Consider the following 26,909-nt stretch of genomic DNA (forward strand, 5'->3'; position numbering starts at 1 on the left):
AGAAACATCAATAGTAACAAGACTTGCTTTAATACTGGCAAGTCCCTGGCTCTTTTACCTGGTATTTTAGTGGCTCATTAAGCTCCTCACAGATTTGAGGGCTGACAGAGGGTGCATGCCATGGTGCCACCGGTTTTCCCGGTGTCACCAGCCAGTGCCCGGTGAGCTGTCACGGCCGTAGGTGGCCGTTCTGGTTTTAGTGTGTGCTTCTAGTCTGATCCTGTGAGTCTGCAGGAACCCTGAAGCTTTTTGCCTATTTCTCTTCCCCCAGCCTGTGCTCAGTCTTGTATCATCGAGAGCTGGTGGTTTCTCTTGGGGTTGGTGCAAGGTGGTGATCAGCTGATGGTAAAGCAGGAGCCAGAGCAGTGCCATGGGGGGGGGGAGTTCTCTCCAGCAGCCCTGACAGGGCTGGTAGGTAGGGTCAGCCTGCCCCACCACTGGGGCATGGGGTGAGAGGTGTCTCACTCAGTCACATTGCTGCAGGGACCGTGCCTCCATCAGACCTCTGGGACCACAAAGCCCATCACCTGGGCCAGGCTCAGGCACTGGAGAAGAGCCAAATGCTGCAGCTTCAGTGAGCAGTGGGGAATTTTAATTCAGAAGATCTGCTCAGCATATAAGGCATCAGTGCTTCAGTTGCATTTTCTGCTGGCAAATGGTTAAGCATGGGATTTATAGGCCATCAGAGGAGGAGGAGAAGCGGGGCTGTAATTCACTCCAGAGCTGCTGGTGGCGGCGAGCGGGGACTCGCACCTCTGTGGCTGCCACCAGCCCTGCCCAGCCTCGGGCAGATCTCCATCCCAGGGAAAGGGGGATGGAGCTGATGGGGCCATGCAGGTGCTACCGTACCATCAGAGACCACCGCTACTGCGCACCGTGCTGGCAGCCTGACTCCTGCCGCCGCTGCTCCTGCTCACCCCAGGCTCTCAAAAGTGGGGTTTTTTGGGCAGCTGTTTGCTCTTCTCTCCACATATGAGCACAACAAGTTCCCTTTGCACACAGAAACAGGGCAATGATCTCCTAGTTTATCAGTCCGGGATGCTCTCTTTCTCCATCTGATGGGGAAGCTGCTGATGTGGAGCTACCACTCACCTTCCTGCTGCTCTCCTAACAACTGCCTTATTAAACCAAACAGCCACGTCCATGAGCAAACACTGCAGAGCCCGCACCTCCCAACAGGAGCAAGCCAAACAACCGGCCTTCCCGTGGTCACCACTCCTCAGGAAGGAGGGACACGGGATTAATTTCCCTTCCCTCCGGAGGAAGCTCTTCTGTGCCTGGAAACATTCTAGGAATTCAGATGAAAAAAATTCCTAAGAGATCAATTCAGAGTTTGGATAGATCGCATGATGTGTGCTGATATCTAAACAGAGGAAACTTGGCAAAGAAAACTGTTTGGCCTGGCGGGGGTGGAGCAGAGGGAGGGCAAGATGTCCAGCATGGAAAACGCTTGTCTTGTAAGAAAACACGCAGAGATGAGAACTGCAGAGGCGAAGCAATGGCAGCTTGGGTGCAAAGGACAAGTGGTACCTTCCCTGCGTCAGTTTAGGAAGGGTCCATGACCAAAGGCAAGCAAGCCCCTGCCAGACCACAGTGAACCCTGCTGTGAGCCAGAGCCCCAGGAAAGGCAGGGCTTTCCAGCCTTCCGAAGGTCAGCAGCCTTCGTAACAGAGTTGTACCTTCATTTAGATGAAAAACCATGCAATGGCAACACCAGCAAAGCTCTCCTGAGGCCAACACAGTGAACTTGGAGCAGGAGATATCCACATGCTAGAAATAAACAACTCTGGTTCCCCATTCAGAGAAAAAAAACCAGTTTTTCCCTCACGCTGGACTGCAGGGTCGGCTTCGTGCTGCAGCAATGGCAACAAGCTGCCTGCCCACAGCACAGGGCAGCCCTTGTGTTATCTGTATCAAAAGCCCCGACGGCGCTGAGCTTCCAGGGCTCACCCCGTGCACTTTTAACACCAAGTCCTCTCTTCCCGTGCCAAGCGTGTGTGCATCCCACACTGTGGCTGCTCTGCACCAAAACCCAGCCCGGGGGCACTTCCATGACTGGCAAGTCCTGGATACCCAGCAAACGCTGAACTTTGCACGCAAGACTGATCTGCCCTGTTATTGCAGCCAGCACTGCAGTCGGCAGAGCAAGAGAAGTACTTTCCCCTCATGTGCTTTCAGACCTGGAAGATTGTTGTTTAATTGCATGCATGATTTGAAAAGGTCACATAAAATCAGGACACAAGAAACACCATCTCCCCTGGCCCCGGGAAGGGAAGGAGCAGTCACCCCAGGAGCAGAGCAGCCAGAGCCAGCGCCTTGAACGGCTTTGAAGACGCTGTGCCCGACAGGCACTCAGACCAGAGAAGCAGCACAGCAGAAAAAGCTTTCTGGACAATTCGCCTGAAGCATTTTCAGCTTCTCAGTGACAGCCTTTGGGAAAGGGAGAGATTGAACTTGCCGCCAACAAACTTGTTTTAAAACTCCTGGATAAAAGTTCAGTTTTAGATCCAGGGAGGAGGGGGGTGGAAGGAGTTCTAGAGAGCAGATTGCTGGCTCCCGTTATGGAAGCAAGCTTAATAAAATTCATAGAAATATTGGTGGTTCTGCTATGCTGTGCCAAGAATGTGTTAGAATAAAACCTTCTGAGCAGAAGGGAGAGATATAATGTCATCTTAGCCTTGATATGAAAGATCAGCCTTCACCTCCTAAGGCATATCTCAAGGAGCAGTAGCTAACACATTTATTTGCCTTCCCTCCAGAGCAGGTCTCTGCACAGCCTTGCTCACATGGTTCATCACTGTCGCAGCCTTGTACGAATGGTACTGGGATGACCCTGGCTTGCAAAGAAGTGATATGATAAAGAGGGAGGCATTTTTTCTTACTGGGGTTTTAATGACATCCCAGTGCAACACAGACCAGCTCAGTTTCCTCCATGGGAAAGCTACATCGAGTTACTTTGGATTTCTTTAACAAGACCAACCCGACCCTACCCCGAGCCCATGAACCGATGCATCTGGCCACACCATAGCACTCCCCCCACCTCCCTCTTTCCTAACACACTGTGCCAAAGCGATGGCCTCATGTTTTGCCATACCAACTAACAGAGCAGGGCACAAAGCAGACCCACTGGCAGAGAGCTGCCGTCAGGAGGGAGCAGATCTCACTTTCCAATCCTGCTCCCTTTCCCCTAAAGCTTGCTCTGACGGTAACAGGAGGAGGGAGAGGAAAGCTCTCACACTCATTTCTCAGAGCTTATTTTGGGAACCGAGCAGCCAGACCCTCGGGACCAGAGCTAGCTCTTTGCATGGGTACTGAACCTCTTCCAAGGCTTTCTTCAGTCTCCTGAAATGCCCTTCAAACCTTGTCCCAAACTTGTCGGCTTACAAAGTTAACCACAACTAGGAAAAGTGAAAGGCATGTGTATGCCTGCCCCCTTCCCCAGATGCTGATCGCATGTAGCTTGGCTTTGGCCTTGAGGGTCTGCATGTCCATAGCTGCACCCAAATGTGGCTGCTGTCCCCGAATTAATATTCTGCCTCTCTGCAGCCCTGCCTTGGTTATTGCCAATAACCCACCTCCGATTTCCAACCTAAAACCCTAGAAACCATTTGCAACCCTAGAAAAGGAGTTCTCTGCCCTTCTCCCTCAGCACTTCTTCCGAGGCAGGCAGCAACCCCGGCAGAGCCAGCATCTTTATTCAAAACAGGCCCCAACTCTGACAAGTGATTTGCCAGTGTGGCCTCTCATCTTAATAAATGTGTTATGTCCAATCTGTTTTAGCTTAGAAGGTAAAACAAAAACCTGCTCTGCCAGCACCCCCACCCCCTGTGAGCAGAGAACCGAGCCAAGGTTTTGTTTCCCATCACCAGCCCCAGCTAGGTTTGTTCATCCCTGGGAGCTGAGCACAGACACAACCCAGCCCCCCAGGCTGTGCCGGGCTTCGCCAGGCTGCCCACAGCAAGAGAGAGAAAAACTCAAGTGCCACCCTGAGCAGACGAGTCTGTCAACACACACTGACTGCGAGCTGTTATGTGGGAAGGTGCTATCCCCACAGTTTGACCATGACTACCAACGTGAACAGCTCAAGCCTCTTAAAGAGGCTCGTCGTTTACTCCAGGCTCTCACAGCACAATGATACTCCTTGTAAGCACTGTTTATTGAGTCCCAAAAGCCTGATTAGTGCTTGAATTTTTCTAAGCCCAGTCCCTCCCTTCAACAGCATTAGTCATTCAGATGCTATTAGTATCCCCCCCGAAAGCTGCATGTTCCTACACAGAGCCACGGGGACAGGCTTGGATCCTCGTTCCCTGAATGCCAGTCACGCTCTGAAGTCAACAGGGGCTGCACATAGGCAGCTCAGTTATTGCCACCAAGACTATTGCAGCCACCCAGACATACAAGAAGGCAAAAGAGAAAATAAGCATCTGTGTCCTCAGAGAGGAGAGGAAGGACTGCCCAGGCACTTCAGCAGACTTGAGGTTTTGGAGAAAACACATGCTTCAGAGGCTCCATGAGCACACTGAACACGAGTAGTTAAGCACAGAGGCTGAGAAATCACCATCCTTGGATTTAATGGACAGTCAGCAATGACAGAGGCACAGGGTGACAAGAGAGAGAGGGAGGGACAACTTACCTATCGGGGGCTTCCCAGAGCAACATTCCGAGATAAACACCAGCTCCCTGACACACCACCACCACGCTGACCAAGCCTGTGCCACAGTGCTGCTAATGAAACAGAGTAATCCTGGGAGAAAGGAGCCAGTAAAAACAAGTCGGTGCTTTATGCCCATGTTCTGGCAGGACTGTACAAACAGGTCACCAAGGGAGGAGAGCAGAGTCACGCTTTCCTCACTGCTTGGAAACCAGCCCTTGGCCCAGGTGCGGGAAAATAAGCTGAAGGAGCCCACCGAGACCTTTCAGAAATAAAGCCACCCTGATGTTGTCAGTTGGTAACAAAGAGGCCACAGCAGGAACAGATATAGTGAAATATACTATTTTATTGCTGCACACATGCTTACACATTTCTTCTTAAATATATTGTTGCTCTGATAAATTTTACAATCTTCTTAATTCAACAAGTGGCTAGTAGTAAATAAAAAGGACAGAGGCAACAGAACACAATAAGGACGCTGGCAACAGAAGAAAAATCAAAAGGTTTTTATTTTGTGATAAAATTATTTGCAGCAAGAATAAAGTGAATTCAAATCTAAGTTTTGACCTGGCTCATCTTAATTAGAGAGCTTGCCTGCATGCTGACCATCTGCTTATGCATGCTTTTTGATAGCCCTATTTCACCAAAAGGGATGGGGGGGGGAGTTAAAGGACCCCGAGTAATTGGACAATCTGACAGGGCTCACAGATGTGACCGCTAAGTGCACGCAGACAGATGAGGCATTAGCTTGGCAGCCTGTGTGGAACTGCACTACTGGGGAGGCAGATCAAAAGGCCATACTGACCTTTCCTCCCACATGTACAACTGCAGCCTCACTTGCTCCATGCTTAAGGACGCAGGAATGGAATTATTCCAGAGCAGCCATATGGAAAATGCTTCCCAGCACCGCTGCCCCTCCTCTGCCTTCCTCCTGCTTTGCCCACTACCAGTGTCCATTTTGCTTTAGCAGCTGAGGCATCTGCTGAGAAAAGCATTAGCACGTTCCTCGGTAATCCTGTTTCTGCATCTCATTCCGTACAAGCAGAAGGCAAAGGCCACGTTCTGTTCTTTGGTGGCTCCGTGCAAGCCTTGTGCAGGGCTGTCACAACCACTGCTGTGGAATGCTGACTACTAAGATGTCAGATGCAGAATTTATGCAGGAGGAGCAGAGGGGATGTGATAAACTAAACATCCTGCTTATGTGTTCAGTATTATCTTCAGCCATATAGGGAAGAGAAACAGGGGAACTGAACCAGCTGGGTTAAGCTGTCGGTCGTTTCTGTAGCAGGCTTTCATGAGCCTGACACTCCACTGAGTGGAGTGCTCCACTGAGCAAGAAAACAGGCAGTTCTGCTTTCACCCTTCTTTCTCCAAAATACATGGGACTTCACATTAAAGCTTTCTCAATAGCTCTTCCCCTCAAGTCCACTGAGATGCCTTTATCAGTTCAAGTTGTGCTGGGCTCTTTGGTGGTCCTGTCAAAGCCACACCAAGCTTAGAGATGGACATGGAGGTACATTCCACAAATCACACAACAAACACAGAGCTCCTCTCCACGTCACCACCCCAAACAGAAGCACACTCCTGCTATACTCACTGCTTCCATACAGCAGCACACCCCTGCAGGGGCACATCCTCTCCCCTCACCCTAATATGGCTGCAGAAAACAAACCACAAGAACTCCTTACACTTCCTCACAAGCATTTTGAAACAGAAGAACTGAAGCACGCCCTGCTCGAATAGCCCTGCAGCCACCATCCCCTGCCCCAGAGAGACTTGTTCTGCAAGAGAAAACAGTTAAACACAGATGACAAAGTGCACAAACATCCAGGGTCCAGTTAAGCCAACGTACATCATTCCTGCCCCACCAGCTCTGTCCCCAGCTTCTGTTAGTGCAACTCAATCCTGACATGTGATTTTTGCCAAAGTCCAGCTTCTCTCGAGTACAGCAGCCAAACCCCAGTGCCCCCTCCTCATTGCAACTGAACCCAGCCTGCCTAGTGCAAGTGGTGCCCAAAGCCTGCCCACGTACATGCAAACAGCTTCAACGCATGCCAGATACAGGCAGATGCTCTGAGCAGGGGCAGTGAGGCTGCAGTTCCCACATGGTGTGGGAGCATCAGTCTCTCACCTGGTGAGATTAGCAAAGAAGAGAAACCCATCCTCCCAGTACATCCACACCTGAAGCAAGTGCCTGCCGAACGCTGGACCTCCAAACCCTCTCCTTATCCACGTGAAGTACCACTACCATTACAGAAAACAACACCTTGAAGCTGCAGGGGATCCGTGTCCAGTTCCCACCTCAAACACTAAAAGCACACCTGACATGGATTATTTCAAGCTCTTGCCTCACAAAGTGACCAAAATGACAACATGCGTTAGTAATGGCAGCCCACTGCCTGTGCAAGATTCTCTGTGCACTTCGCACAACGCCTCTTCTCCCTCCCAACTCACAGCACGGCAAAGCATGCCCGGCCTGTGCCTTGGGGACTCGAGACTCTCCTAACATGCCATTCTGGAGGTGAACAGCTCTGAGGGCAGCCTATTTGGCAAGGCAAGCTTTATGCAGGGGTATCGCCTGCTGATTGGTGCCAAGGAGAAGGAACATCGTTACCCTCATTAGGAATCTAGGGAGACAACACAAGATAACACGACCTACTGCAGAACACAGATTCAAAAACATTCATTAGTACAAACAGTGAATTTCCTGGAGAACAATGAAGCTACAAGGCTCAAGGCTGAGCAAAGCTAGAAGGTCGACAAGTGGGACAGCTGCCCTGCAATAGACCCAAAAGGCCCCTTTTCTTCTTAAAAGAGACTTCCGGTGACCCCTCTTCCCTAACCCACCAAGCAAGTCAGTTTTGCTCTACTACAGTGGACAAAAAGAAAGGGAGAAGTGTTGTTTCCAAGAAGGTGTTTCCTTCCCGTTATGAAGAAAAGGGGTGCTCTCCCTTTTCTATGCGTTGAAAGCTACTGCTTTCTAAAAACGGAAGGACTCCGGTCTCTATTGTATTCCCAAAGATGTTTGTTCAGAAAGCAAAGCTTTTAAATTCTGAGCACTTCAAAGCAATGAAAAGCTAGGGAAGACCTGGAAATCACTTTGGTTTTTTTCATCTAAGAACTAGAATAGCAGGTGAAGACAGTGCCTTCCACATAGCCAAGTACTCCTGTGTCCCTGTTAGGGAAGCACTGCCCACCTTTGCCAATCTTATAATGCTGACAGTGAAAGAAAGGCCACCTCCTTTCCAATATATTATTTGGACAGTTTAATCCAGTTTTCTTCCCCTGCTGGTGGCAATTCAACAAATATCCTGGCATGAACCAATTTCAGAGGTGTGTTGTTGGGCAACAGAACAGGATGGGTCCTAACACCCAGCAGTAGCAAGTCCCCCCAGAACAGCTTCCTTACCACAGGAAGCTAAGACCCTAACAGCTTGCAGTCTCCTATCTGCATTGTATTGTACAAAGCAGCAGCTACTGATTTGGACTGAGTTTTGGGAGCTACTTCTGAAAGGAGAAACAAAAAACAAAATAAAACCAAACACAAACCAGACACACAACTGTCCAGACATAAATAAATTAAAAAGAAACCATGCCTGAAAGTGGATGGGAAGGAGGACAAAGGAGGGGAGGAGAGACATTCAGAGAGACAGATGTTCTTGCACTCCAAGCCAACCCACTGGGGGCTAGGCAGGCTGTGTATGACAGCCAGGGTTTGCACACATCAGCACTCAAGCCCTATGCTGGCCAGGAGGTTTTCCAGAGCTTCAAGTTTCTGGTTGGCTTCCTCGATGGCACTGTAAGTCTGCACATTGCTGGTGATGTGGAAGCGGATGTCATCAACCAGAGGAATGGAGTCAGTCTCCTGCCGTTCCTCCACAGCCTCCGCATTCTCCTTCACAGCAGCCACAAACTCCTCCAACTCCACCAGCTGGACAGGTTGGAAAAGAGAACCATTAGACAGACAAGAAGACAGGTAACGGGATGTAAAGGGTTGCGATAATGGGCTCAGCCACTGTTGAGGGATCCCACAGAAGAAAAAGGGAATGCTAAGGGTACATGGAGACCCAAATCTTCCTGTGTCTCCTACAGACACCACTTGGAGATCCTACCATTCATCCTAAGCAGGCAGTAATACTCCAACAATAAATGGTCACAACTGTAAGCAGTCTGCACCTCAGACAGCTCACTGTAATACCCACTAACTAAGCATCCATAGTTCTGGTATGGGGCACGTGAATATACACAATATTCCCTCCAGAAAGGCTCCTCAGCAGGAACCAGGAGATGCTGCCAGACACTTTTGGAAAATGTCTTGCAACAGGCAAGACAGTGGGAGCTTGTGCCCAGTTCAGAACCAGGAGCCACAGATGACTATCCCCACCATGGCTCTCAGCCCCACCACCAACAGCTGACCAGCAGATCACAGCAAGGCAGCTGCTCTGTTCTGCACCCAACCTGACAGAATCAGGTCACCCATGAATGATTTTGCATCAAGTTCCCCAGGAACATGTGGTGTGCTGAAGGGTGAGAGGCAGCTTCCGTCTGTCTATGCTACCAAACTGTGCCTGGGCACGGCAGGTTGCTGAGCCCTGCTCTATGCTACACACGCTGCCAAAATCTCTCCCTGTTGCCATCATCAGTGCATCTCTACAAGATGCTGGCAGCTGCTGATGTTTGAACAGCTGGGGTGGCTCCATTTGTGCCAACACCCTTAGGAAGGCACATTGCCAATGCTGGGTCTGAGGACTCCCACTGAGGCTAGAGAAGGGGAATGCAAGGGGAACACACAAGTAAAGCCCTACCTTGCCCGATTACTACTTAGGATATTCATTCAGCTTTCAAACAATATCCCTTTTTCAGAAGCCAGAATCTGGGTGCATGCTGATGTGCCTATCATCCCCAAGCTATACACTGAACAAAATAACAGCCCCAGAATAATTTCCTTTGCTTTTTTCACACACCAAAAAATTTCACACCTTTCAAGCTGCAGGTGAAAATGTTACATTCCCATGTGAACTGTACAAGCCATTCATAAAGATCTGTCTCAGAATAAGAACGCCCCATAGATTCTAGTTTATCCTTCCGTATGGCAACTTTCTCCATGAGTCCTGAAACTTCAAGCTATTATCACTCAGGATTACACTTAAATGGAGTCCCATAAAGAAAACTTCAGTGTTAGATTCATTACTTCTAGCTGTTCATGGCCAAATTTCCCCTGTGGAAACCCCTACTGTTAGATTTGTCATCCTGGAGGACAGTAGAGATCACATTGATTACTCCTTTCTGTAGCATTATGCCAGGAAGAACTCCCTCCAGCAAATGCCGAAAAACATTTCCTGCACACCCCACTGGGTTCTCCAGGCTGCAGCTGGTGTATTCAGGCAACACCGTTGTTGCTCTGGGCATGGTGGCTGAAAGCTCAGTGAAAGTCACCTGCCCATGGCACTTGCAGAACTTTTTGGGCAGGTTTTTCACCCCACAGTCCACAGGGATGTGCTAGACAACCACCAGCATCTGGTGCTTGCAGCGACATCAGGTACTGTCACACTCTTCACCCCCTGTCCTAACTCACCATGTGCTTTGCTACTTAACCGCTGCTCATTTTCAGAAAGCACGTTAAACCAGAGAGGGCAACCATTTACTACAGACCAAAATGCAACCATTAACTCTGTTGTATCTATGGCTCACTGTGCAGTTGGATTTATGGGCACATGTGGTAAGTGCAGCGGGGAGTGCTTCTGCTACCTTCTCGATGATCTTTGCCATGTACTCAGTGCACTGGTCCTCCAGCCGGGTCAGCTGGAACAGCTTTGCAATCCTCCAGATGCTGACAATGTTGTCCTCATCAAGGATCTGAGCCAAGGTCCTGCCACAAAGGCGCTTGAGCCCAGGCAGCAGGTACATGTCTGCCACACACAGCACATCGTAGGCGTTTTCCGGGGACAGCTGGCAATGGAAAGAGGGGAATTATTGTCCAGTCCTACCCACTTTTCTCTGGCAAACTGCCTTCTTCTTTTGTGTCTTAGCAGAGATTCCCTAAAGTGTTGTTTGGTCCATTACCAGACAAGTGTTAACAGTACTATGGAGAGACAGGAGCTCAATCTTTCAGGGCTAGGTCTTGCACTCAGTTACCACAGAGGAGTTTAAAATGCTGCAGTGGCAGTTTGCTCAGCACAAAGCAAGAAGTTTGCCATGCTGCAGCTAACGCCTCTAGCTAAGCACAAAGCAATGCTGAAAGACTGAAGTGCAGTTGAAAGCTGGCTGATAAGAAGTGTTCAATGTGGCAGTGGAAGGAGGTAGCTTTTACCAGAGGTACTGAAAGCCGTTCAAAGAGACAAACAGAACAGGCTGGCAGAATAGAACACCTTGTCCCCACTAGGACCTTTCCTCCCATTTTGTACTGCTGGACTTGCATTTTGTGAGAAACATGCAAAATTCTCTTGAGTTCCTTCCTCAAACTGGCTCTGCTAACTCAGCCAGCACAACCTCCCTGGCACAGGGATACGCCCAAGGACAGACAATTGCACCCCAAATAAACTATAGGTGAGGCCCAACTAGGTAAGGAACAGGCTCTGCACATCAAATACTACTGGAGCTTTAACAGGCATTCAAACTGAACTAAATTCATGCACCAGATGCTCAAGCTTACACCGTTGTGAATGGTCTTTAACATTTTCAGTCTCTTGAGCTAGAGACCCACCCTCCCATTTCCCTCTTGGGTATTTTTGCTCTTTACTAGTGATCTGAGGATAAAAACCGCTGTAGATAATGCTGGAGACACCACCTCCAGCTTCACTCAGTCTCCTCCCCGTGGCTGGGCAAATCCTATTTTAGTCAGCCATCTGTGTCACTAACCTGGAACTAGAGCCTCTCTTTGCACAGTTCTGTTCCTGCTAATGTGAAGTGCAAAGAGCAGTTACCCACATCCATTTTAACAGCAAATCTGCAGGATGCAGTATACCCTGGTTGTGGAGGAGGCGACATCACTTGCATCTAGAGACCAAGCCACACTGGTCTAGATTGAGGAATGGTAACTGGTGCAGCGTGGTCCACTGCCCTGATAACTGGTTAGCAGCAAAAACACTGCTGTCCACATCTACACATGTGGTTGCTCACTCTTACAACTGCGAAAGGCTGGTTATTTCTTCTCCTACAGCTGTCCACACCGCTGTTTGGAGAGACTACTCACAGCACATGTCTCAGCTGTGTAACACCCTGCAACAGCTGTGCAGAAGGATGCAAGATGTATTAGAGGCATGCCATGAGTGCTGTAGTGCCACAGTGGTGTATTAAGCTCTTGGGGTTATTAATCAAGTGCTGCTTTGTCCTTTCATAAGCTCCAGGAACCTCACAAGTTGGAGGGGTTTTGAGTCAATACTATTGATGGCAGCAGCTCCCAACTGCTTGATCAAGGACAAACCTCGCAAACGTTCCTCTAAAAGCTCCCCTTGAGCCCACACAAGTATTCCAATCAGCAACTTCTCTTTCTGCCTGGAACCTGTTCTGTCCTCTGCACACACTCTTCCCTCCAACTGCAAGCATTGTCACTACTACACGGCAGAGAGGCATATAAATCCTTTGGAAAAAGGAATGTGGAACTGGGAGTGCTGACACTTGGCTGGAGAAACCCACGGCAGGGAGAACACTCCACATATAAGTGTGGAACTTGAGCTATATTCCTGTTTTCCTGATCATTTTTCCTGGTAGTTTTTCACGACAGATGAACTCTCTGCAGAAGCTCATATCTTGGCTGCTCAGTTTGAAATCCAAGCTAGTTTCTGTGATGGCGCCATTCTGCATAGAAAACATATGAGCAAGACCCTTTCAACTCCTACACGTTGCTGTTGGTCTGTCCTCCTGCTCCAAGTCCAGACAGGGCAGCTGAGACACCCCTTGGAAAGGAACGGCTGCTTGGGAAACATCCTTCCTGTAAGACATCACAAGGAAGGCAGGCAGACTGGAGAGGTGCAAGGAAACAGGGTCACGCTGCAGTGCAGTCACAAGGTCAGGAGGGTCTTCACAACCCCACCATGCTTCTTTCCCTCTCTGCCTGCCCTTTCAGCGCGTGGCTGAGGGAAGAGTGCAGACAAGTGAAGCATCTGCTCTCCGGCATACCAATGGCAATCCTGCCCTTGCTGCCTGCTAAATACATTTCTCCCTACCGCACATTCCCTGCTGCTACCCGGAGGTGAACGGATCAGCAGAAATAAGGTCACAGCTGCGTGCACTCTCCGTATGTGGCACCTAACCCAGAGCACAAATACTGCGTGGGAGAAGTGACGCTGGCAGGTGCAGCAGCGTCTCTGATCACTGCCCTAATGCCAGAATGTGTTCCGGCATCTTCTAGCTAGACCTGCTGAAAGCATTTGCCACAAAAACAAAGCAGGAAGCTGCTTAAATGCTGAGATTTGCTGCACCTTCCATTTGGCTAAAAACTAGGTGGGTTAGGGCCATTTTGTTACTGCTTGCTGAGCACAGCAAGGCGTTGGTCTCCCAGTGGAACCTTTGCCCACCCCAGCAATAAATAACAGTGGAAATAATGACTTGCTACAAATGGAAAAGTGGGCTATGATGCCAAGAGTAAATAAGCCAAATCTCTCAACCTTTCTACATCTCCAAATGTGTTCAATCTGCCATCTACTGGCAGCTGCTCACCTTATCCTTCCACAGAACCCAAGAGGGAAATCTGCAACACCCTGCATTTATCACGCCAACATACAACGTGCAACCTAATTTCCAAATTTTTGTTATGGGATGAAAGACTAGGGATTTGCTTCCCGAATGTCATGCACATAAACTAGATCCCTGCCTGGCTAACAGCAAGTCCCAGTATGTGGGTTCCTGAGACAGAAGTGAGGTAGCAGAGTAGGGCAGTGGGATTTAAGTAACCACACATACACCCCACCTCCAGATGCTGTAGGAAAACACTGCTGTGAACACCTCCAGAATTAACCAGCACAGGAGGAAAGGCTCCATGGCTGGCCTCACCTCTGTATCGTCACTGTAGATGTAGTAGAGGACTCGGATGAAGATGTCTTCTGAGATGTTGTGGAGAGTCACCACAGGGATGCTGGGCTGTGTCTGCAGCTCCTCACTCTCACTGAAATGGTCTTCAAGAAGGGCTTTGAAATAATCACTGCGACCACAGAAAAATGCCTGGAGAGGGAAGACAGACCAACACACTCACATCTTTCTCATTGCACCAAGTCAAACAGCACTACCAACCAGCTGTCGGAACAGCTTAAAAGATATTTCGGAAGTTCAGACTAACTAACTCTAATTCTCCCTATATTTTGAAGCTGCATCTCCAACACTTTTCCATACTTTATTTCTATCCATGCCTACCCTCAGAACCAAAAAAACAAATTGTAAGCTTAAGAGATTCAAAAGTAGCATGGCATTAGGGCAGAGTTTGAGTTGAGGTTGGATTTCAAAATCCATTCTTACTGCTGTTTACTTGCAGATCAAACATTCCCCTCTCCAGACACTGAACTCGCAAGCTGGCAGTAAGAGATTTTGCAGCTGTGAATGTTGTAGCTGAATCCATAAATTTATCTCCTCACCTCTGCGAGAAAGGCAGGGTTTGCTGTTTTGTTAAATGCTTTAAATATAATTTCCAGCTGCAATAAGACTTTTGGTTTTCTAGTTGATGAGGCAATGCTGCTTCTGCAGAGCATATCCAGCACTGGAGGAGTGGGGGAGACAGGTAGACTAGGCTCATGGCAAAAAGGGAGGAGAATGAAGTATAGCACAAGCACATACCTTATGGCACAGAAAGTTGTAATCTGCCACCCGGAAACACACGTCGGGACAACTGTTAAAGTTGTCAGTGCTGTCAAACGGCAACTCCCCAAAACCAACCTAGGAAGAAAAACCAGAAAACCCTACCTTTCACGTTCATGCTCTAAACACACTCAGGGTCCCGACTTTGGACTTCTTGGTCTTCCCAGAAGCAACCATCCATTCGTTCCCTCACCACAGTGCAGAGCACCAGAGATGCTCTGAACACAGATTTCAATGTGAGGAACTGAAGTCCTTGCACTCCTGATAGAGATATTCCTGGTACAAGTTACAGCTGCCTCCCTTATCCATGGAAACTCCCTGACCCTCCATACACCTCTGGAAAGCATTTCTGTGCCACCTAACAAGACAGATAACCAAGCGGAGATGAAGTTTACTTCATGTAGTGGGTATCATAAGCATACTAGAGCTTAGGACTAGCCCTTTACTGTGTAGATGTAGAGGTAGATGTAGTTACGTATAGATTACATAGAAGTATACAGCAGTTTGAAATGGTTTCGCTACAATTACTGCCTCACTTGAATAATCCAATGTTTCTAAAGCACATTTTAAATTTCTCATTTGATTTGCAGCCAAAGATAGTGTTGTTGCAATATTAATACTCTAGTGCATTATTTTTAACACCAACACACCTCCTCCCAGTCCCACATGCCAACAAAGACAGTACACACACACAAAAAAAATCTGTTAGCCTTATGTTATTTTGAAGTGACACTTCCAAATATTTTCACTTTCACCTTATCCTATATACAGGGTAATTCAATTGTAGAAAAAAGTTTATGTTCACAGTGATGTAATCAAGACAATTAATCTCTAGAAACAAAATTTTCCCCTGGTTCTTGCTTTCCAAACACATGCCCCTGAGCTGCTTGGGCCGAGGAGTTTATTACTGCTGTCTCTCATCCAGGAAAGCTACATCCCAAGTTTGCACCTGGGAAAACCCTGGGCTGACCACGAAGATCATTCTCCCAATCGCAGACTACCTAAGCACCATTTCCAACACGCCTGCCTCCATCCTAACTGAAAGCAACTGACTTTCAGCTTTACTGAGGAGCCAGATGACTCCTCCCTCCCAAACTAAACAAAGACATGGCCTGCGATACACTGGGTTGGTGCTCAGCCAAGCTCAGTTCGCATGCAACGGGGTTTCTCTCACAAAACAGGTTCTAGGATGCGGCAAGGCACCAAGCTGGCAAAAGCTCACACCACCACTGAACATGGCAATCTGGACCCATTTGCCAGGCTCTTTGTCTGTCCACAGCAACATTTGGCAGCTTCTGGTTCCTAATCACAGGAGAGTATGCCCAGTGACATTCAAACTGTGCGCATGGCTGCCACAGTAATCCTGCCTCTCCATAGCACCTCTCCCCTGTGAGTCCTTCCCCATCGGGGAACTCCTCTCCCAGACGAGATACAGCAATTCAAGGAACGCTTCCCACCTGATCTATTTTTTTATATAGCTGTAACACAATGAGCACCTCCAGCATCAAAGATGAGATCAAATCGTCCCAGTTGTAGATTCCCCAGGCTGCTATTTTGCTGTTATCTGTGTCTCATGTTTCAAGGCAATGAACAAACGGCGGTCTGCAGCCACACTCTCTGTGGCTAGTAGTTACCATTACAACTGCTAGTAGTCATGATCCAACTGCCCACTGTTTCCCCACCCTATGCCCACAGCTTCCATGTCCTCTCCTAGAAATTCTGACATGACTTTCAAGGCTACAACTTTGCAGGCACATTACAGGTAAAACAAACCTAGAAACAGGCTTTGATAAGATGCTACTCTTTGTAGCACAAGAATTTTAATTGAGACAAACTCCACATCTCCTGCATGCGTCCCTTCTTTGTTCCCCTTTCATTGTCCAAAGGTAAATCTTTAAAAGGAATCCATCCCTCTGGAATGGACATGGGAGTTTTGTTTGTCTCCTGAATTACAAACTCCTCCAGGCTCAATTTCCTGCTTCTAGCCTTGCCTGGTCCCCACTCCGATGCTCAGGTTTGCAAGGTCATTTCCAATTCCTACTACAAAAGCAGGTTCATGTCTTTGTCTCTCCTATTCAGCATGAAGTGGCTTTGCAGAATTTTCCCTTTTACTCCCCTTTTAAGTCTCTACTACTTCTACTCTCCTCCCTTGTCACGCTTGAAGAATTTCATCTCCCTTTCAGGGTCTCCCTGCAGAAAACTGGCTTATTCCTCCCACCCCCCCATTCAGGCAACCTCCTTAGCATACCCCTGTGCAGACAAAGCACAGCTGCCAAAGTATGTTGCCCAGGAAGCACAAAACGGTCTAGCCTACGAGGTGCAAACACATTCACAATAACTCCTTCACCATACAGAAATATTCTCAACACTTCTATAGCATAAGACTGCTTGAACATTCTCAGGATCTTCCAGCCATCACATGTGGAGGACCACGTCTTTGCTGCTACGAATTTGCTATTGGCACTTAAATAGAAATGTTGCTGGAGGCAAAACCATACAAAACAAATCAGTGGCAGCAATTTGTACCTTGGCCAGGTTATCTCAGCAAGAAAATTGTAAATAAATTACAACACAAAATACAGGGGTTAGTGATCCAAGAGAAGATTACCAGCCCATAACCAGATGCAGGTGGATTAAAAAAAAAAAATCCAGCATGTTGTAAATAGTTCAGTTAATCTGCCTCTGCCAAATGGGCAAAGCAAAGCACAGGAATAACTGCCATGGACAACCACGCTACACAGGTGTGGAGGCAGACAAGATGGAACCCATCTACTTGTTTCCAACTGTTCTTTCTACGCATTACAAGATTTAGCTTTACCCCAAAAGTGACAAATGGTCACATTTCTTTGCAGCCACACCAAATGTCAATAGAGATGGAGAGAACAGTATTTATTTCATGGCAAACTCTGATCCTTTTAAGTCTGATTTCATCTTGGTTTGGAAAATAAGATTTCAGTTAAAAGGTAATGAAAAACCAGCTGCAAGGAAATGATGTGCCTACAGTCTCATACACTGGAAGCCCTGGAGTCTCTAACTCAGAGGTCACCTGGCAGACAGAAGATGAAAAGCTAGGCAGACAGACAGTGGAAAGCCACATGGTTTTTGACAGTTGCCTGGCTTTTGATGGTATTTTTACTTAAATCTGTCACTGCTAAATTTATTGCAACAAACCAATTATTTGTTACAGTCAGAAAAATTCTGGCCATTCCTAGTTTAAAACAATATAGAGACAACAACCACACTTCTAAAAACAAACACTGAAGGAGAAAGGGCTTTAAAGTATAAACAGGAATGAGAAACAAGATACCAAGATTATAAACGTGTTTAAGAGTTCAAAGAATAGATGGTTCTCACTCTAAAAACTAATAATGAACCATGATTGAATATAAAATATTTTTTAAGTCATATAACATATTACTGAACTATGAAATTGAGATGCATAGTTTTCTGTATCACTGAAGTATCAAAGACATTACATGCACATTATTTTTTTATAGTGAAATAGAAAGTCGTATACAACCCCACTTCATGTAATATGGCATTACATGACATGCAGCAGCTCCGAATGTCTCTTGCCAAATTCTGGAAATGCTGGCTTTTATCCAGAAGCCGAATACCTATTTTGTTCTGCATAGCCTGGAAAAAAATGTACGTTTCTCTCGAGAACACAGATGTTTGTACATGGTGCCCTGACATGTTAGGTTACATAGTTTGTATACTATTCCTTGTATGGCATCAAACACTAAGAATGAGGATGTGCAATTCCTCTGTCCCAGAACAAAGATGCCTAATTCACAGAATTTAACAATTTGAAAACATTAGGATGAGATATAAATGGCAATAGGATGAAGAGCTTTGTTCATATATTCTTTGTAAGTTAACAAAAAAAAAAAAAGACCTAGAGAGAGAAAAATGGGAATCTTTTAGAATTTATCAGGCTTAAACAAAGCACTCACATTTGTGCATGGCATACAAATTCTCTAGTGAACAGGCGTGTGCCTATGCCCTCTTCACTTTTACAGCCATAACAAGTCTAATGCTGCTGTAACTGCCTTCGTCCTGATCTATGAATATAGCAAGAAAAACACAGCTCACAGAGGCATTCACAGTGCAGTGTGCTGGTTTTGGCTGGGATAGAGTTAATTTTCTTCATAGCAGCTAGGATGGGGCTATGTTTTGGATTTGTGCTGAAAACAGTGTTGGTAACATGGGGGTGTTTTCGTTACTGCTGAGCAGTGCTGACACAGAGTCAAGGCCTTTTCTGCTCCTCACCCCACCCCACCAGCGAGCAGGCTGGGGGGGCACAAGAAGCTGGGAAGGGGCACAGCCGGGACAGCTGACCCCAACTGACCCAAGGGATATCCCACACCAGAGGACGTCATGCTCAGCATATAAAGCTGGGGGAAGAAGAAGGAAGGGGGGGATGTTCAGAGTGATGGCGTTTGTCTTCCCAAGTCACCGTTAGGCGTGATGGAGCCCTGCTTTCCTGGGGATGGCTGAACACCTGCCTGCCCATGGGAGGTGGTGGATGAATTCCTTGTTTTGCTTTGCTTGCGTGCACGGCTTTTCCTTTACCTATTAAACTGTCTTTATCTCAACCCACGAGTTTTCTCGCTTTTAACCTTCTGATTCTCTCCCCCATCCCACCGGGGGGTGGGGGGAGCGAGTGAGTGGCTGGGTGGTGCTTAGTTGCCAGCTGGGTTGAAACCACGACATGCTGTCAGATGATTATATTATTCCAAGTTTCATATTTTCCTTCCAGCTCCTATTCTGCATGAAAGAATTAAAAAGGGAAGTGTTTCTAACCCTTGAGAAAAAAAGCTTAGCCTAACAGGAACATGCCATCAAGGTCTGAGAAAAAGTAATCAAACAGAAAGCATTCTTTTTATTTGTGAAGTGACTTAAAATTTATGTGAATCTCACTATTTTGGGGCCCACGATCCTTTTTTTAAATCTTGGGGAGGTAAATCTGATGCTTACTTATAGTATCACCTCCCTTTAAAGCCTGCAAACATACAGAAAAGCATATTGAAAGCCACAAATAAATGCACAGTTATTTGGGGGAGGCAGGTTACGTAGGAAAGATTTCTGCATTGGTAGATGGAAACTTGATGGAGAAAAACTCCCTCTATAAAGTGCTCAGTACTCAGAGAAATATGTCTGCCAAAAGCCAGCACAAAACACACTGGCTTATTACAGGTAAGAAACCTTATCCATGCACACGCACACGCTTTCCGCACCAGGCTGGTCTATTTGACAGAGGACAAACAGAAAAAAGGCAATAAACTTTGCTACATCACTCAGTCATACAACCTCTGGGCACAGGAGCCACCTAAAATGAGTTCACGTTATTAAATTCAGTGGTTGGTACGAGAGAGAGGAAGAAAAGGACAGACATAAGAGCAAAGTGAATCTGCTGATATTACAGAAAACAACAGATGCAGGGAGAATGAAGACCACTAATATTTATCCTGTTCTCCTGCAACTGGGAGCGAAGATCCACATATATGAGCCTAACTAATAATAATGATGGTATTTTAACATGGTGATCATCAACCTGTGGTCTGTGGGCTATTTCTAAGGGCCAACAAGACGTAGTTATGAAACGCAAATCTATTGCCAGTCAGGTTAAATTCGCTTCAGAGGGACTCTCATTTCTGCTGGAAATATTTTCAGGGTCTGAAAGCACCTCTCCACTGCAGGGTGTCAGTTCCTAGCAAGCAAGCCCAGCAAGCCATCTTCCATCCGTAAGTTCCTTTGGGTACCAATGTCTGCTGATAAAACATTTCTGATGCTCCAGAAGGATAGCAGAGAGAAGGAAAAAGAGCTGGGTCAACTCTTGTCCCATTGTCGTCAATGGGGAAATCCCCACCAACCGCATGGCAAGGGTTTTGTTTACAGAGATCCCTGCTGGGGGAAAAATCCAAGGGAAAGGACCAGCACTGACAGCCTCATTAAACAATTTTACAGCCTTTCCAAGCAATAAGAGGCTTTCAGCATTTGGAGCACCAGCAAACAAGCAAGCACTAAACTCAAATGGAGAAAATACAACAACACATGTAAACACATAGCACAGCCCTGCAGATACCCGAAGTAGTATAAATGCTCCCTACCCGCAGTTCGGCCGGCAGGGCGCAGTCTGCTAGGAGAGCCAGATCTTCCTGCAGCTGGCAGTTACCTGTGGGCTCAATCGTCAGCACTTTCACACAGGTCCCTGGCTTGGAAGAAACTGGAAGAAGCAAAAAAACAAAAAGAGCAGAGATGCCTAAATTCCTCTACAAACATTCTCTCCCATTTAGAGAAAAGAAAGACACTCCAGAAAAATATCAGTATTATTGCTGTTACTGCAGCTTTTACTGCAAAACACATGCGATTCCTCTACGTAAACATGCATACAGCACCCCTCAGTACAGCTGGTGAGCAGGGCTGGAAGGGGATGCATGTATTGTTGTCTCTCCTTGAGCCTCCACTTAATTCCTTGTGCTGGAATATCAACCGTGGCAAACACAGGCATATTTCAAGCCCAACTTGCTCTCTGCAATCCTTGTCATCAATTATAGTTGAGGACCGTTGATCAGCCTGCCCCTGATCCCTGTAGGAGCCGCTCACACAACGCCTTCCCCAGCCAACCACCCCTACCACTGACAGTGTCACCTAAAGTGAAGCCTATGCCAGGGAGTATTTAGTTAAAACAAAGCTGCTTCCATGCCCCTCTGCTCGACCACGTGCTCTCATGGGTCCTGTTTCAGCTGTGCCATCCTAACTTCACTCCAGGGAATAAAGGGATTTATTCTTGTTTAGGTAATAAGTTCAGTGCACCCGAGTCTGTCCTCTACTCTCTACCTGTAGATCCCCAAAGCACAAAGACCCACAAAACACCTGGACTCCTGAGTGTGCCTGTGTTGTTTGCAAACATTAAATAAGCATTGCTACCACCACCAAAGAGATCAAATAAACCATACAAAGATGGCAATTTCATTTGCCTTTTTCAGACCTAGTGCATCTTCCTGTCTTGCCCTACCAGCCTACACAATTAAACAGCTTGATAAAGGGGAAGCAAAATACACAATCATACTTCTGTGGTCTTGCTATGACCAAAGTTGCTGTGGAGCTCCTTGAAGCCAACCCCCCTAACTTCAAACGAGTGGCAACCCGAAGTACCCCCAGCTATTGTGTTACAATACCACTCCCATCACAGCCTTTCCTCTTTCTGGCCACCTCCCTCCCGCAGTTCACTACCCCAGGTTTGTTTTCAGCTCAGCATGCTTTGGGGTGAGGACTGGAGCACGTAAGACATTCAAGAGTCACTGGCATATAGGGAAGCATGTGAAAAAACACAGAGCACCACTGGAAAATGCAAAGTTGTGGTGAGGAAGGCTTGAGATGCTGCTGGGAGCCAGAGAGGTGCAGAGTTAACTCTCAAGGACGGAAGAGTTAAGCAGCCCCACGCTGAAGTGTTCAGAAGAATTTCTGGCAGGCATGATTCACCACATTAAAACCCCTCGCAGGTGAATCACGCCACCTTGAGACCTCATTTTTCCTGACATTTTGCACAGCATTACATGAGCTCCATCAGATGACTCCACTGGGCCGTGGGCGAAACAAGACCATGATGTGCCACAAAACAAGTTCTCCACCCCCTCCTCCATGTTACTGCTGCACTCTTCAGATACGCCACCACTGTACCTCAAATAGGCTGAATATCCCAGAAAGATACTGGAAAGGGAAGGGTAATTTATCAATACAAGACAGTCAGGTACCAGCATTGCTACACTCGGAGCTACACCAGCAAGGAGACAGGCTGCTCTATTAGCACTAAACTTCAGACAGATGACTTCCAGGGTAAATAAGCCAAGAGGAGACCTGGCACCAACACAAACAAGGCTGACTGCATTTTCTCAAAGAGCCCTGTCCACTTACAGACCAGCGTGAGAGAAGGAAATTTCTCACTGTGCAATTAGAAATTCTTTACAGCAGAGAGAATCATTTATATTTGTGTAGTGCCTGTTATAACAGTTGCCAAATCAATCAGGCTCTGTAAGCGCTAATGGACCCAGCAAGTTTTAAGCAGTAGTCAAGAGAGAGTTCTTCTCTTGGGATCTACAAAGCATCTGTGCACTTTCATAGTGACATGAAAGAACAGTGATTTGTCTGAGAAGGACATCTATCATGAAACATTTCAGACACTGCATCTCTCAAATCCAAGAGCACAGCATTTGGTATCACAAGCAACTCTCTCCTAACAGAAACAACAAAAATCGAAGTGACAGAACAGGAATAAGCTGTTGGCTGCAAGCAAGCAGCAGGGACCATCACCTCCTTGCAAGAAGTACGAATGAAGGGTTTTCTGAAAAGAGCAACGTAAACAATGCAAGGAGCTGGAGGGAATAACCCAACTACGGTTGAGAATGGAGGATTTTGTCTTTCTTCCCAGTCTAGCCCAGCTGTATAGCACTGAGCGTCACCTACCAATTCATCAGCTACCTTTGTTTCCACTGCTCAATACTTCTTTGTAGTCTTTTGTTTCAATTGAGCCAATGCACCACAAAAAATAAAAGCCACAAAAAACCCCACCAAACTCCCAAACCTTTCCAAAATGATGCCACACTCAGATACCTGCCTTACACATCCTCCTCCCAATGCCATGACTAGCTATAACCACAGATTCTGTACACCCAGTGCCTCTGCTATGAAGGCAAGCATCACAAACCTTGCTCTCAACCTCTTTGCCCTAAAACTTGTAGAAATAACTGCAGAACATTTATTTTCAAATACCTCTACTTCTAAAGGAAGGATTATGGCTTAATCTGGACAAACCCTGTCTGAGCTTTTCCAAACACTGCAACGGTTTTTTCTTGTTATAGCCACAATATACATGTGGGGGAAGATATGCAAGCATTCACACTGAAGTCTATCTCAGGTGCAACAGAAGGCACTGGGTCATCCTCTCCAGGGTTTTCCTAAACTACTGTCTGTGCATGACAAGATACTAAGTGCTTTTGAAATGCTGCTTAACTCTAGATAATGAGATTGCAGAGACTGCAATTACCCACTGGAGCTGCACAGGCTTCAGTTCACGTTGTTTTATTAGGCACATCTCACCTTTATAATACAGATGCAAGACATGGCCCTGCTCTGCAGACCTGAATCAGCTGTCTATTCCACAGAAAGCACTTTGAACAAGCAGAGATACCTAACGCACTAGAGGGAACACAATGCCAGACATGATATGATCTAAGATCCTTCCCAATTTTTAACTTCTATAATTCTTATATGTATTATTTTCTGGAGAATCAAGTTTTCCTGGCTTCCACATGAGATCTGATATGAGAAACAAACATTGAACAGATCTATCAGCAGTTATGTCTATTCACTTGAATCCAACCTGTCGTAAATAAAATCAAGCCTAGTACTTTCCATCAGTGCTTTACACCACCCATTGATTATCTCTGCTGTCAGACCTTAGAAATGAAGAACAACTGTTCCCTCCCAAAGAACACAGAAATTAAATTTGTGCAGTGCCATCCAGGAAGTTTGTATCATCACGTTTGCAAGTGGAGCTTGTATCTGAAACTCCCAGCCAACCTGAAATGTTGCTTCACCATTTTCCATTTTTGCACCCCACCAAGAACTCAGCATTTTTGCAGTTCATGAATTTAACTACTGGACTTCACGATCCTTAGGTTGCCAATGACATGCTATGCAATGGCTTCAGACAGCTAGCAAACTATCCACCTTATTTTCCTCCCACAATCTAATATGAGATTTTAACTTGATGTATTAAGGTGGAATGGTCACCTCCAGGGTCTCAGCTAGACACTGGGAGAAAAAAAGAAAAAGAAAAAAAAAAAGGAAAAAATGGGGCGGGGTGGGGGGGGATCTCCATGATCTCACTGGATTACTCTGATATCAAAAGATGCCACAAGATAATTCTGTTACCTGATTGTCTGAGTAGTTTTTATTTTCTAGTCATGGTACTCACCACCACTCCCCTTTCCCATCACTTATTTAACACACAAACTGATATCTTACACTACTTGTAGCAAGAAATCAAGAAATGCATTTCTCATCTCTTCAGATGCATGCTTACATTTGTGCTTACACGACTGAGGTAAGACTTATCAAACAGCTTCCATGACATAAGGACTTCCACCCTGGTCTACATGGGAACAGCTCTACTGTGGTAACCTAGTACCCCACCACCACCAAACAATTGCACATGCCTAAGTGGAGACATACATATGGTAATATCTTCCATGTGGTTTGCAGATGAGGAATTTCTTGAGCCAGAAGTATTGCCTCTATCTGTTAAGCCCTGCAACTTCAGGAGGCTGAATAATCAGAACTCATAATTCAAAAGGGAAAGGTGGAATAGCTACACCCTTACCTCTCAGATCAAGGAAGAAGATGCTATTGACTTGAAAACTACAGACTAGATTCTCTTCTCAAACCAAAATTAACTTGACTGAAGTAAAGGAGTTAACTCAGAGCATGAAATGAGAATCAGATGTTTTCAGCCTGAAGGTTTTGTTACCAGATAATTTTTTTTTACTTAATGACTAACACCGCTTCGCCCTACTTGTGCTGTTTTGATTCTTACTCACGTGTCCTTTAGCTTGAACTAAGGAGATGAATGATAAACTCCAACTGTTGGTTTTCATGCAATAAGCTGATGTCATGATTAGATCACAAGCTCTTTGGATAACAAAAAGCCCTTAAATAAAGGATTGCATCATTTAAGGTTTGGCACATACCTGTGTTATAAATACACACATGCTTTCAGAAATACTTCTCTGCTCTTAAAAAAGTGTTATATCTCTCTCCGCATTCATTTTGAGCCGATTATCAAATGTTTTACTTTGGTTAGGGTCAGATAAATGCAGAAAAGGACTTTTAATTGTACATATTATATCTCCCGAGGGATTTAAACAAGGTCTCTGCTGAAAGGCACTTCCCAATATACCCTACAGTGCTCCACTGAATGTCTGGCAACCACAGCAAAGTCCTGCTGCCATGGCTGCTCTACTATAATGAAAACATTCAATATAAATGATAAATATGCATGTGTCAGAAACCACCACAGCTGCCCTACAGAGAGCCCATGACTGAAAACTATCATGCAAACATGGGAATTCCACAACAGAATCACTTTCTGGAAGCCCCAAGAGCACCATGAAAAATCCACCACCACACTTTCCTCCTTCTCCCTGAAAGGACACACAGGCACAGCAGAGACAACAGCAAGTAAAATGCTTACCAAATTCATAGACTTTTTTACATTTGGTCTCCAAATCGTCTATGAGGTCCTGCAGCCGACACTGCTTGGCTAACCTCTTGCAATCATTTACATATTCTACGTCGATATCAAGACGACCTGCCAAGAAGAAATGCAGCCAGCTCTTTTAACCCATATCACTTAGGTGTAAAAATGGAAAAATCAGGGACTGAAGACTTGATGGCATAGGAATTCAGTAATTAGACACGCTGCCTCACTTCTCAGTATCCAGTTACAACTCAGTCCAAGAAGCTAAGACTTGGTACCCCACTGCCCACCACTTTGATGAATCTCAGTCTGGCATCTGATTCACATTCCCGCCTTCCAGTGTCTACCCTAACAGCTTCATTCAAGAGGCCAAAGAGCGAACAGGCTTATACAAAAGATGTTTAATTCCCCCAGAAAAGAATAAAAGAGCAGCACAACAGCAGCGTGCATGACTGCCACCACTGGCTATCTGGCTTAGGGCAAGAAAAGACTTTAGGCCCATGAGCTGTCATCCCAGAATCTTTTACCATCACTGAAAACCTGGCGAGGAACATTTCTGAAAACACTGGACTGGGGAAGGAGAGCCTTGAAGATAAAGTTATTTTCTGGCACCACCTCCAGGCCAGAAATAGTTCAGCAGTTAGCATGCCTACAATACATTTGGCACTTTCATAGAAGGTTTAGGATCAACTTCTGTTCAGAAAAAAAGTATTAGAAAGTAGTCAAATCATTCAGCACACACTCTCAGGTCTGCCAGACTGAAAATATCCTATGTGGGAACCTGTTTTTTCACCAGCTTAGGGGATTGTTATCCCAGATGACAGATTTACCTTCCTTAAGTTAAAAATGCATTCTCCACATCCATCCAACCAATCAACCCAAGCTGATTTTTTTTAATTGACTGTATAGTTATTGGCAGGACAACAACTGGCAAAAGGTGCAAACAACTTGGAAGAGATGGGGATTGCTCACATTCTCCCTTTCTGCCAGCAGAGAGGATGTGTTGGCAACTCATGCACCCAAACACGGCTGTCTGCAAGCCTGTGCCACCAAAACAGTGCTATGGCAGAGGCACAGACAGCTGCCCACCAGCCATGAATACATACACTAGACAGTAAGTCATTTACCTGTGTATAGATACTGCAGAAGAGAGCCAAAGGCTGCTGGATTAATCTAAAATAAGATATGAGAAAGTTACCTTTAGAATTG

General features: G+C 46.3%; 1 protein-coding gene across 1 annotated transcript in view; it reads right to left on the reverse strand.

Annotated features, from left to right (window-relative positions):
* Positions 1 to 5,980: 5,980 nt before the first annotated feature.
* Positions 5,981 to 26,909, reverse strand: part of ABTB1 (ankyrin repeat and BTB domain containing 1) — a 28,361-nt gene continuing 7,432 nt past the window's right edge. The window contains exons 6-12 of the mRNA XM_076346382.1: positions 26,828 to 26,873; positions 25,695 to 25,811; positions 20,551 to 20,666; positions 14,417 to 14,515; positions 13,643 to 13,810; positions 10,400 to 10,600; positions 5,981 to 8,582 (exon numbers count right to left, since the gene is read on the reverse strand). Of these exons, the coding sequence (XP_076202497.1) occupies positions 8,376 to 8,582; positions 10,400 to 10,600; positions 13,643 to 13,810; positions 14,417 to 14,515; positions 20,551 to 20,666; positions 25,695 to 25,811; positions 26,828 to 26,873 (954 nt within the window). The 3' untranslated portion in view covers positions 5,981 to 8,375. The remainder of the gene's footprint in view (positions 8,583 to 10,399; positions 10,601 to 13,642; positions 13,811 to 14,416; positions 14,516 to 20,550; positions 20,667 to 25,694; positions 25,812 to 26,827; positions 26,874 to 26,909) is intronic.

The sequence above is a fragment of the Aptenodytes patagonicus genome, chromosome 8 (assembly GCF_965638725.1).
Source record: "Aptenodytes patagonicus chromosome 8, bAptPat1.pri.cur, whole genome shotgun sequence".
In the NCBI taxonomy this organism is placed as follows: domain Eukaryota; kingdom Metazoa; phylum Chordata; class Aves; order Sphenisciformes; family Spheniscidae; genus Aptenodytes; species Aptenodytes patagonicus.